The sequence below is a fragment of the Clupea harengus genome, chromosome 1 (assembly GCF_900700415.2).
Source record: "Clupea harengus chromosome 1, Ch_v2.0.2, whole genome shotgun sequence".
In the NCBI taxonomy this organism is placed as follows: domain Eukaryota; kingdom Metazoa; phylum Chordata; class Actinopteri; order Clupeiformes; family Clupeidae; genus Clupea; species Clupea harengus.
In genome coordinates this window covers 14,537,755-14,551,238 of record NC_045152.1, presented here as the reverse complement: position 1 = coordinate 14,551,238, position 13,484 = coordinate 14,537,755, and the positions used below count along the sequence as shown (strand labels likewise).

The 13,484-nt window shown below is 42.8% G+C and overlaps 1 protein-coding gene across 1 annotated transcript; it reads right to left on the bottom strand.

Annotated features, from left to right (window-relative positions):
• Positions 1-1,888: 1,888 nt before the first annotated feature.
• On the bottom strand, positions 1,889-12,524 carry mrpl38 (mitochondrial ribosomal protein L38). The gene is made up of 9 exons (XM_012823236.3): positions 12,389-12,524; positions 11,955-12,143; positions 11,346-11,477; positions 8,630-8,832; positions 8,279-8,351; positions 7,973-8,018; positions 7,353-7,511; positions 4,408-4,544; positions 1,889-2,432 (listed from the first exon to the last, which is right to left on the bottom strand). The coding sequence occupies exons 1-9, from the start codon at positions 12,480-12,482 to the stop codon at positions 2,293-2,295; spliced, it is 1,173 nt and encodes a 390-aa protein (XP_012678690.1). The 5' UTR covers positions 12,483-12,524; the 3' UTR covers positions 1,889-2,292.
• Positions 12,525-13,484: the final 960 nt, after the last annotated feature.

The following is a 13,484-nucleotide window of genomic DNA, read 5'->3' as shown; positions in this document are numbered from 1 at the left end:
TCCAAAGACATGTATAGCACAGATTACAAATGCCTTCATCAGTATGACTTTGCTTGGGGTCATTCCGATATTACCAGGTTCCTATGTTCCTCAGATTTATATGGCACAAAATGGGAACATGACTAAGGGTTCTATGTTCCCCAGTTCTACATATGTACTCTCCCAGGGTCCTATGTTCCTCAGATTTATATGGCACATAATGGGAACATGACTAAGGGTTCTATGTTCCCATATAGAGCTGGGGCACCTGGGACCGTGGGAGAGTACATCTGTAGAACTGGGGAACATAGGTACTCTCCCACTCTGCTGTACCAGTTGAACCAGAGGAACGGGGCTTCTTCCCCACAGCGTATCTCAGTGCCATCATGACGTCAGTGAGAATGGAATGGAAAGTGTGTGCGTGTGGGTGAGGTTAGATTAGGTGTGCACACAGGTGGGCGTAAGGAGGAGATATTATGTGCTTCTGTTTTCCACTCTGTATTGTATTGTATACAATACAAGTATTTACTGACAAGCTACTGCAGACAACGACACGTCCCTCTTGCAAAATCATCAGGCGCAAAATAGGATCACAATCACACACACATTCACACAAGACTGGTTCTGCCTGTGTGCTCCTCCTGAGCTCTGGTTATACGAGGCTATTACAACTTCCAGGATTGTTGAGGCTTATCTTTGTGGGATTCTGGGTAAGGGTTAAGTATTTGTGTAATTTGTCTTGAGAAATGAAGGAACATGCTGGCAATGTATGGTGTAGATGAGATTAAGCCCGTGGAAAAGTTCAACTCAAAACTAGGAATACACAGGTAGAATAGGAATTGACCAGTACCTGAATAAACATACTATGGCTGTGGAGGGAGAGGCATGACTGGCATTTTATTTACCAGCGTATTGAGGAGGCAGTGGAGGAATATTTTTTATAGTAGGTGAACATGGATTTATTTATTAGAGGTTTATGAATGCCGTTATTTAGGTAGTTGCCACAAAGCATGATCTGAAACCCGTGGCAAAGTTCAGCTCAAAAATAAGGATACACAGGTAGACAAGGAAAATATAAATTCCAAAATCCCAGGCCGGTTACTATGAGCGCAAGATCAGCACCTGCAGTATTGGAAGATTGACTAAACAGGACTGTATAATGGATCATTGGATCATTCTCAATGGTGTGAGAAACGGATGGAGTGGTAGTTACTTACTGGTTACTGGGAGAGTCATACTTGCGTTCAGAATAATTCGATAAAAAATCAATATAAATTAAAAAAAAACAGTAAGTTGATTATTGGTATCTGAAGCCCTTCGGACAACATGACTGTATCTACACCCAATCCCCGGTCTTCAACTCGTTTGGACATCAGGGTTTTTCCAGAGGTGTGTTGACAGGTGCCTTTGACAGGAAACAGGTGTGCCTGAAGTTGGCACAACAGAATCTGGGCACTTTGCCCTGTGAACTTTGACCCAGTTGCAACACTATCGCTGTTAAAGATCTTATCATCTCATCACTCTGTCACCTTTTCCAGGTCTTCCACCAGAGCTGTTGTGTGTATAAGAGCAAGGAAGCTAAATATAGGAGCACAGCGGTGAGGTTCACTCACTGCACAGCGCACACACACACACACACAGGTCTCTAGAATGTCTCCTGTGTAGAGAAGCTGTGTAGGCATGTGGAATGAGGACACTTGCACGCCATCAGATAAGTAGGGGGGAAGTTTCACAATCACACTGTTTATCTAGCTGCCAGTCTGCAGAGAGTCAAGTTCAAAAGGGAACAGAGAGAAAAGGAGAGAGAGAGAGAATAGGAGAGAGAGAGAGAGAGAGCCATGATTATAAGTTATTTAAGGTGTCCCAGCTGCACTCTGTCTACCCAATGCAATAACACACAAAGCATGTGGATCCTTCAATACGAATGTTTTATAAACAAAGGTTGTGTTAGTTACATTTCACCATGAACCATAACTATGCATTATAATTTCTCTGAAAGCACCATACCTTCCCAAATACACAAGGAGCTGAACACGTGTTTAGAAGTACCAGTTTGATGGAACCAAGGAGCTGAACACGTGTTGAGGAGAACCAGTATGAGGGAACCATGACCCAAATACACAAGGAGCTGAACACATGTTTAGAAGAACCGGTATGAGGGAACCAAGGAGCTGAACACATGTTTAGGAGAACCGGTATGAGGGAACCAAGGAGCTGAACACATGTTTAGGAGAACCAGTATGAGGGAGCCATGAGGCGTGTGGTTCTCTGCGGTGTCAGGTTGCAGTGCTGGGGCTGTATTCTGGGTGTGTATTAGTATCGGTTGCCGTAGGTGTGTTCCTTCCCATCTCGGTAGCGGTCCAGGTAACGTAGGGGCTGGCGGTGGGGGAACTTTCTCTGGGGGGGGTGGTAGACGGGGGGGCGCTCGTACTCGAACACGGGCTCCCTCATATCTGAGTGCAGAAACAGGGAAACACAGGAAGTTACATCACGGGTGGGTGAAACAGGGAAACACAGGAAGTTACATCACGGGTAGGTGAAACGTTCCAGATGTTTGTGGCAGAGAGAGGCCCTAAGGCCCTGAAGGCATTCTTTTAATCACTCGAGTTGAGATTACAACAACAAACTTGGTAAATAGAGACTGTTCATGAAACTCCATCAAACTTGAAAGTGCATTTGTTTTCCATGTTAGACCGGAAACCATCTCGGCTCTAGCTTACCGTAATTTCCGGACTATTGAGCGCACCTGAATATAAGCCTCACCCACTGAATTTTTCAAAAATAATTATTTTTACCATAAATAAGCCGCACATGTCTATAAGCCGCAGGTGCCTACCGGTACATTGAAACCAATTAACTTTACACAGGCTAAAATTAATATAAAAAGTAGGGTAGGAAAGTTTATACTTCGTTAAAATACTCGTACTCGTTTTTGAATTGCCGATACCAAGCACCGATACCACTCATCAGTATTTCACTGCATCAAACTGGCCGGGCTATGCTGACACAAAATGTGATTTATTGTCCTACCTGTCCTACCACTCTCTGTCAGACTAGTAAGTAGCTTATTTGCCGTCTTGTGTTGCATTTGCTTGATGTTTGACTGTGTTAGGAAAGTTTGTCATAGTGTCAAAGTATTTCAGTATACAGGTTTCGCTAAATTTAGCTGCTAGCATCTCGTTAGCGATTAGCAATTCCGTTGTGCTGCCTTAACGGCGATTTGGGCTCATTTTAAGATAAATGACGACGACAGGAGTAAGGCACAGTGTAAGATCTGCACTGCTACGTTGTCGAGGGGTGGAAAGGAAAGTACTTTGTTTAACACAAGCAATTTGATTAAACATCTGAAGACGCACCATAGTGCTAAGTACACAGAGTTCACTGATGCTAGTGGCGCAAGACCGAAGCAACCAATCTTAACTGACGTCTTGCAAAAGAAAAAAACGCACGCGCACGCACACACAGAGAGAGAGAGGTAGAGAGAAAGACTGTGCCACATAGGTTAAGTGATTGTTTGTGTACTTGAGCAGGAGATTCTTCTGATCCTTTTGTAACTGAAATGTGCTCTTGTGCTAATCCAGTAATAGTTCTGTTCACTTTTTGTTAAGCAGACTGTGTTGTTAACTATGCAGCAAATTGAATTGCCTTTATCTGGTTATATTTGCATTTTGTCTAATGTGATGATATTGTCTGTTTGAAGGCTTTTTTTGTGTGTTAAAACCAGAAAGCTTGACATAATCTGCAGAGGATAAAATAAAATCTGCCTCCAAATTAATTGCACTTTCATAGAGACCAAATCTAAGAAGTATCGGTATCGGTACTCGGTATCGGCAAACACAAATAAAAATACTCGTACTCGTATCGGTTTGTAAAAAAGTGGTATCGGTGCATCCCTAATAAAAAGTAATACAATAGTGATGCATATTATTAGTTTTGCCAGTTACGATAAGTGCACTGTTGCTTTAAGAGAGCACAGTTGCAAGAGTCAATCAGAAGCTAGAACGTTAGATTGAAGACAGAGATAGAAGAAAGACGCTAGTTTGAAACCAGTGAGCTAAAGAACTTGAAGACTGGATTTGTATTGTAGTAAACTTTTATTTTCTAAAGTGTTTTGAGTTGTGTTCTGTCTATGCCGGTAGACTGTGGTTATTTTGACATTAGTTAAGTTATTGAGAGATACTGAGAAATCACGTGGAGCTAAGCATCCATGCGGCTGCATCCATGCTAGCATCCTAGCTCCACAAAGCCACCGTAACAGGTATCATAATCCATAAATTAGCCGCGTCATTGTTTAAGCCGCGAGGTTCAAAGCATGGGAAAAAAGTAGCGGCTTATAGTCCGGAAATTACGGTAACATTGTAGGGGTTTTCAGTGTGGGTTTGATTGTTACCTGGGCCCAGGTAGGCCTGAGAGGGGCTAAGTACTTACTGAGCAGCGTGTGGAAGGTGTTGGTCACAGATTCGTCCCACTGGCTCTGGAAGAAGGCCAGCGAAGCAGGCGTCAGCACGTCCTGGTGTTTGCGGTAGAAGTCGACCGTCTTAAAGGTGCGCTCCGTCAGGCTGTAGCTGGGAGGGAAGGAACACAGGTGTGCTGTGACCTCAGGTGAACTCACCTGAATAACCTCCAATCGGAATAATGATGTTGATAATAATCTCTGCATCGCTTTTATCCACATCCTTGTACTCGAGTGGATCTGAGTGGGAACAGTAGTTTATGTGATCCTGAAGAAAATCTTTATTGCATGCACTTTGAACGTAACTTGATTGGGTCACTGTGCCTTATTATTATTAATAATACAATAATAATAATTGATAATAATAATAATAATAATAATAATTCATTTTATTTGTAACACACACTTCATTCAGAAGAATCTCAGAGTGCCAATTTGATCAGTAAAAGTTGAACGTAACTTGATTGGGTCACTGTGCCTTATTATTGATCAGTAAAAACAATGTCGGGCTCTTATGATGATTTATGAGTTTCAGTATCTATGACTCATTAATGTCTACTAACAAAAAGTTTATCTCTCCCTTATAGCATGTTCCAATTGCTGATGGATGTGGAAACATTGCTCCTCACCCATACGACTCCTCATCTACGCATATGGACAGCCAAACTCTACCCACTCACTCTGTTCTTTTCTTTCTCTCCTAATCTAGACTATCTTCGCTATGGGACGCTGCTATAGTCTCTTCACCCGATCCACCTGTAGAAACCCTCGGCAACTTGCACCCACCGCCACCGCACTGCCGTACACTTACTCTACCCCATACCCTATGCTAATATTTATATACAATATATATTATTGCCACCACCGACATGTTTCTCTGTCCCTACCCCCCCTACCCCTGTAACAGTAACCCTATGAGCACAGTGTATACCCACTAAACGGGTCTTGTTTGTATCATGTATTTACCACCGGATGTCTGTATATACAGTTATGTGCAAAATAATAGCAGTGTGTTTAAAACAACAGAGAAAAAGTTCCATGTTCCTAATAGCATTTATTTCAATACATACAAAGGCACTAGGAGCAGCACACATTCAATTCCACATGAAAAAATTAACTTTTTTTTTGTTTTTAAACTGAAAATAAAGAAAAAGATTATTTGGCTGTTCAAAAAAATAGCAGTATCTGCATTTTCATTTACGAACTGGAATATTTACAGTATAAACTTTAAAATTAAATGAAGATTTAGCCCCTACTTTAAGCATTGAACTAATATTTAGTTGTGTAACCATTATTTTTTATCACTGCTTTACATCTGTTTGGCATAGAGTCAACTAACATTTGACACCTGCTAACAGAAATTGCAGCCCAAGCTGACTGGACTACACTCCACAGATCTTCTGCATTCTTGGGTTTTGCATCAAAAACTGCATTCTTCAGGTCACTCCACAAATTCTCAATCGGATTGAGGTCCGGGGATTGGGCTGGCCACTTCATCACATCAATTTTGTTGGTCTGGAACCAGGATGTTGCCCGCTTGCTGGTGTGTTTGGGGTCGTTGTCCTGCTGAAACACCCATTTTAAGGGCATTTCTTCCTCAGCATAAGGCAACATGACCTCTTCCAGTATTTGAACGTACTGAAACTGGTCCATGGTGCCTGTTATGCGATAAATGGGCCCCACTCCAAAGTATGAGAAACATCCCCAAACCATTATGCTCGCACCTCCATGTTTTACAGTCTTCACAGTGTACTGTGGCTTGTATTCAGTGTTTGGGGGTCGTCTCACAAACTGTCTGCGGCCTTTAGACCCAATAAGAACAATCTTGCTCTCATCTGTCCATAGAACATTGCGCCACTTCTCTTTCGGCCAGTCAATGTGTTCTTTGGCAAACTGTAACCTTTTCAATACATGTCTTTTTTTCAGCAGTGGTACTTTACGAGGGTTTCTTGCAAATAGTTTGGCTTCACATAGGCGTCTTCTGATCGTTGAAGTACTCACAGGCAAATGAAGATCTTCTTTGATCTCTCTGGAGCTGATCATTGGTTGTTTCTTTGCCATTCTTGTTATTTTACGATCTACGCGGATGGTGGTATTCCTTTTTCTCCCACGTTTTTCTGGTTTTCTTTGCCATTTTAAAGCATTGGAGATCATTTTAGCTGAGCAGCCAATTATTTTCTCCACTTCTTTATAAGTTTTCCCCTCTCCAATCAACTTTTTTTATAAGAGTTCTCTTCTCTTCAGTGCAATGTCTAGACAGACCCATTTTACCACTGGACAAGGGCTAAAAGCAGCAGGTACAACCCCTGCTGCCTTCCTTCCTTAAATAAGGGCCATTATTGACACCATTTCTTCACCGACTGATTGACCTCCCTAATTGAACTCCACACTGCTATTAATTTGAACACACCCATTTGAACACCTTTCATTAAATTAGTCAATTACCCCAAATCAGCAGCATGCATGTCATGTCTGTTAAGTCTGTTGTTTGGCCATTGCTCTGCTGCACCTAGTCATGAATTAGTTCCCATGTTGTATCATAATTTCTGCCAAAATCAGTACTTAAACACATTAGTGATGTGAGACTGCTATTATTTTGCACATAACTGTATATTATGAACATCTACCAAATGCAGGCTGTGCACAACACTTTTTGTTTCCCTTCCCCTTCTGCCACACAACCCTCCCCCCATCCCCCCCTTCCTATCTCCACCCGGCCAACCTCAAGCAGATGGGTCCCCCCTTATGTGCCGTGGTTCTGCTTAAGATTCCTTCCTGACTAACAGGGAGTTTTTTCTTGCCCCTGTTGCCATTGTGCTTGCACTAAGGGGGTTCAGGCTCTGTAAAGCGCCTTGAGACAATTGTAATGTTATGGCGCTATATAAATAAAATTGAATTTAATTTAATTGAATGAGCTCACCATGGCGACAGCCTGCAGTCCTCGGTGTAGTCCACAGGGGCGTCCTGCTTGAATAGAACAAGGATGAATCTGTGGAAGCCTGTGCCCTTCGCTGGGACGGGCGGGAGGTAATGGCATACTTCCTGTCCCAACTCCACAGCACTCCCTGGGATATTACCACTGAAGGAGAAAAAAAGAAAAAGACAACCCCTCACACCACTGGACTTTCCAAACGAGAGCCGAGGGTCTCCCTGAGGAACAAACTTCCTCAATCAACCTTGTGTAAACACATGTGTTCTGTTATCTATGGTACCGCTTTCTAATTCAATGTGTGACGGTGATATGTTGCTGTTATTTATTTCATCCGGCTCAGGCACCGAAAGGAAGCAACGAAATCTGCGTGACATTTCGGTCCAGGTAGGTACCGGTTGTATAGGAACCGGTGCCATATTGGAACCGGTTCTCGGTACCCAACCCTGTCAGGTCAAACCTGACATCGGTGATGTCAAAAAAATCTCCCTTTGTCACACACACACATCCAACAAAGCAGCTGCAGCAGTTGCACTCACACACACATATTTAACTACTTAACATAGTTGTGTACTCCCACACACTTATAGTGAAACAAAAGACACACTTACACCAGCCAGTGAACGTACTCCTGTTCCCCATCCTGTAGATGTTCGTCTGTGGGCAGAGAACAGAAGAAAAGACTGACGCTAGGGGAATTTGGTCTCTAAGGCAAATTGGATACATATGGCCAGCTGAGCAATTCTACCTCAGCTCTGCCTACAGTGTCACACTGCCCCCTGGTGGAGCACAGTCCAAAGAGCGCTAAAATAAATAAAGCTTAGGCACACCTTTCATCTGCCTCCACATTGGCATAAGGAGCGTGTATGACTTGAATGAGGGAATTAAATGTGTGTGTGTGTGTGTCAGGGTAGTACCTGGACAAGTTAGTAGTATTGTCCACAGCGAGCCCTCTTCTGCCTCATATGTGACTCTGGGAGGGGCAGCAGCCTGTCACAGAGAGAGAGAGAGAGGAAGTTAGAGAGAGAGACAGAGAGAAGGACAGAGAGAGAGTTAGAGAGAAACAGAACGACAGCGTCTGCACTCGCGCCTGCTTGTGCTACCTGTTATCGCCTAACAAAAGTTGGCCTATAACGTTAATGGGGGAAAAAAAAAAAACTTCTGAAGGATTACAATAAAAGAAAGTAACACATTTCTTTTTCAGGACACCTTATCTTAGCTGATGGTGTTTTGTGCAACCTAAGTCTGCGTCGTCCCTTAAATCTTACCGTCGCCGCCGGTAACTGGTTGCCATAGTACACCGCAGTGCTGGCATCATCGCCATAGTGCACGTGCATCATGACTCGCGGCACAAAGAACGCCATGGGGAAGAGGTCCCGGTAGATTCCGTAGTGCTCCGCCAGCCTCTGGATGTGATACGGCCCATTGGTCCGCTCCCACTCCTCTTTCACGCGGTCCAGAGGAATCTGAACTGCAAAGCAGACACACAAGTCCTTCATTTGGAGCAGGAGAATCATTAGTAACCATTCACACGCAAAGGAATCATTAGTAACCATTCATACGCAATGGAATCATTAGTAACCATTCACACTCAATGGAATCATTAGTAACCATTCACACGCAAAGGAATCATTAGTAACCATTCACACGCAATAGAATCATTAGTAACCATTCAGACGCAAAGGAATCATTAGTAACCATTCACACGCAAAGGAATCATTAGTAACCATTCATACGCAATACAATCATTAGTAATCATTCACACGCAATGGAATCATTAGTAACCATTCACACGCAATGGAATCATTAGTAACTATTCACACGCAATAGAATCATTAGTAACCATTCACACGCAATGGAATCATTAGTAACCATTCACACGCAATGGAATCATTAGTAACCATTCACACGCAATAGAATCATTAGTAACCATTCAGACGCAAAGGAATCATTAGTAACCATTCAACCGCAATGGAATCATTCGTAACCGTTCACATGCAATAGAATCATCAGTAATCATTGACATGCAATATCTGAAAACACACAGCTGTTGGGTTGTATGCCCACACACACACAAACTTTTAATCAAACACAGGACTTGCACTAGCCATGTGGTACAGAAGGATTTGAACTGCAGAGCAAACAAACACACACTAAATAAGAACTGTAACAGAACAAAAATGGCCAGTCACAACAAAAACGATAACAGCTGCACTTATTTCTCACAAAAGAACAACAGCTACACACGCTCTTGGGATCTACAGACTGGAGTTGAGGCACTTAAGTGCATCACGACCAAGACTTTATAAGGGCCTCCACAGAGAAAGGCCCTGTAGTTAAGAAGAAACGCAGTCAATATACATAAGCCATCAAATCACTCTGCTGAACTCTCACGATCTCCCCCCTCCAGATTCCTGCCCTTTTTAGGGTCTCACAATGTACCATCCAGTTGAACTAGAACTTGTAAGAAAGCTCCCTCTTGTGGCCAAATGGTAGAGACGTGATTAAAATGCTTTTGGTGGGCTACTGGATAGTACCTAATGTTAATGCCTCATTGTAGTGCCCCCATAACATGGTAAATGGACTGCATTTATATAGCGCTTTTCTACTCAAAGAGCACTCAAAGCGCTTTACAGATGAATGCCTTAGACATCCACCCATTCACACACCGATGGCACACCGATCTAAGTTGCCAACCTACACATTGGTGGGTTCAGTTGGGGGTTCTGTGTCTTGCTCAAGGACACTGACACTTGGTGAGGAGAAGGCGGGATCAAACTAGCAACCTTCCGATTGCTGAACGACTCCTCTACCTCCTGAACCACTATCACTCGTCATCTTTTAGAGACATCACTTCCTCGACCCTGCAGAGACCGTGTCTGTGCCCGCGTGTCTGTGTGCGTGTGTCTGTACGCGCGTGTGCGTGCGCGTGTCTCATTAGACTGCTGATCCCTCTGAAACAGTACTATTGAAAAGACTTCTAAACAGCTGAAAGACACTGAGAGTTTCACTAATCTGCAGTCTGGTGAGGCCACCCTTCCTTTGGAGAGTCAGTGGAGACCACCTCAGCACTCAGACAAAGTTCTCATTTTGAACCTCAGGGTCAGTGAAGACCTCCTCAGCACTCAATAAAAAAGTTCCCATTTTGAACCTCAGGGTGGCCCACTGTGACTGACAGGCCTCTTCTGACTGGCGAGCAAAACAGTTAGCCAGCTGGATGCATGTCTGCATGCCACGCTAAAGCACAAGTCTGAGGAGAGCTTTTTGCACATCCCTTAGATTGGCATTACACACAGTCAGTCAGAGTAAGAAGCATATCTCTGCCTTTAAGTGTATGAATGACTGAGCTGTGATTGGAGCAAAGTTGGGACATTTGTCTGCGCGGCCTCTGAAGTGAAGACCGGTGGTATGTGCAGGACTAACACACTGCCCTCTGGTGGTATGTGCAGGACTAACACACTGATCTCTGGTGGTATGTGCAGGACTAATAGGACACACTGCCCTCTGGTGGTATGTGCAGGACTAACACACTGATCTCTGGTGGTATGTGCAGGACTAACACACTGATCTCTGGTGGTATGTGCAGGACTATTACGACACACTGCCCTCTGGTGGTATGTGCAGGACTAACACACTGATCTCTGGTGGTCTGTGCAGGACTAACACACTGATCTCTGGCGGTATGTGCAGGACTAACACACTGCCCTCTGGTGGTATGTGCAGGACTATTAGGACACACTGATCTCTGGTGGTATGTGCAGGACTAACACACTGATCTCTGGTGGTATGTGCAGGACTAACACACTGATCTCTGGTGGTATGTGCAGGACTAACACACTGCCCTCTGGTGGTACGTGCAGGACTAACACACTGATCTCTGGTGGTATGTGCAGGACTATTAGGACACACTGATCTCTGGTGGTATGTGCGGGACTAACACACTGCCCTCTGCAGGGGGTTAATTGCTCCTGTTGAGACACGTACGTGTGCGCAGGCGTGTAGCTCTCTCCAGCTCGGGGTTCCTTCTGTTCTCCTTCATCACTTTGTTTCTCTCCCTCATCACCTGCAGCCGGGACCCTTGTCTGAAAGGGAGGCCTATGTCAACACGCTCTCCATCTGCAGGGGAGGAAACATGGGACTGAGACATGAGTAACTGTCATTCTGAGATTGAGAAATATAGATCCAAACACAGCAGGTAAAGCAGTATAATCGGAAACTACTGTTGGTATCATTTACAAATTAATTGTGATGGTATATGGTCATGAGAAGGACAGATAAACACACCTGTAATTACAGCATAACATTACCAACTATATAGCCCAACAACTCCAGTTGACATGTTAGCAAACTTGTCAGTGCTAGCTGGGCTGTTGGTGGTATCTACAAGGTTTTTCAATGCTTTTTAGCTAGTTAATTCGCTCGTCTTAGACCACATTTGCGTGATGCTCCTTCAATGTATTCAATATTTTTTATATTGAGATTGATAGTTATGTATTGATCAGCATGGTACTTGGCATGTCAGTTATTTTGTAGTTGACAGTAGATTATCATTCATCCCCTATTGAATTAATTAATTCAAAATGACATTCTTACCTTTGTCAGGATTTTCTGCGTCTAGGTATTGCCTATATGTCTTCCACCACACCGGCTTCTTGCTCGCCTCCTGGGCTGCGCGGACGTACCGTGCATAGCTGCGATACTTCTCTAGTGATTCAAGGTTGTTCACATCTATATCTTCGTTAGGCATTGGTCCAAGCGGAGCAACTCGGCGATGCAAAGAGGCTGAAATTCCAACACACACAGCGTTCACATAAACGGAAAACCAAAAATGAAACTTTACTTTTGCAAAAGAAAGTCGCTCGCTTTAATCTATTATTCTATCCACTATCCCCAGTCACAATCCATGTTATGACAGAGTGCACGGTCTGTCTGTGAGTGGGAATAACGCATTTGAAAAGCACATCAAAATCACCTCCATAAAAGCCAAAGGGACAAAATCTAATAAACATACATATGAAAGTACATACCTGTCGTTCCAAGTCCTCTAGCATTTATGTTTACCCCTACATCTGCTGTTATTAATATTGCCCTTCGCATGGCTGTACACCACGGGGTCGCCATTTAGCAGCGTAACACTAGCCTAAATACAGAAGGTAACTTCCGGTCTCGATTTCTGGGTTGGAGACGGTAACAAATCAAAGTAAAAGCTCAAGAATACTGTGATATAACAGCACGAACGAAATTATGTTAGAACTACTTTAGTTTAATCCATATAGTGGTTAAGCATTTTGACATTTAATGTTCTCATGTTTAATGTTCTAAAAACACCAATGTTATTAGTTGTTAAGTTATATGTATATGATTTAGTGTGGTATATCCAACTACACCAATTTCGCAATTGTTCAGAGCGATATCTCACCATAAAACAAAAAACACAGCCTACCTCCTTTCTTACGGCACCTATGCCACGGCACAATGTAGTACAAATAAAGAAATAAATACAACAACTTTATGTCTTTGTGTATGTGTGTGGGCAGTGGGGGTGGCTCGCAGATTTTCACAGATTTTAAACACTGACCTCACAGATTTCGGGCAAATTTACTTGACAGGTTATATGTGCACACGAAATTAATTCTAAAAATAGCCTGCAGATTTGTATGCCACATTCTGAATCAGATGCGTAATACACCAGCACCCTCATAACATCAAAGACACCAGAATAGTCTATACATTTGAAAATGGTTTGTACAAGCAAACTCTGGAACAAGCTCCCGGAGAATATTAGGGCCTTAGATTCCTTCGCTGCTTTTAAATCACACCTCAAAACCCATTTATTTATCTCTGCCTTCACCTAAAGTCCTAGTTTCTGTTTTATTTTATTTTCCGTGTTGTTTTTAGAATGTATTGTTTTAATTGCTCTATCTGACTGTAACTGTAAATATGTTTTTAACTATGTTTTTAACTATGGTTCTAACTATGTTTCTAACTATGTTTCTAACTATGTTTTTAACCATGTTTTAACCATGTTTTTAACTATGTTTCGTAACTATGTTTTTTTAACCATGTTTCTTAACTATGTTTTTTTAACAATGTTTTTTTAAACTATGTTTTCTAACTATGTTT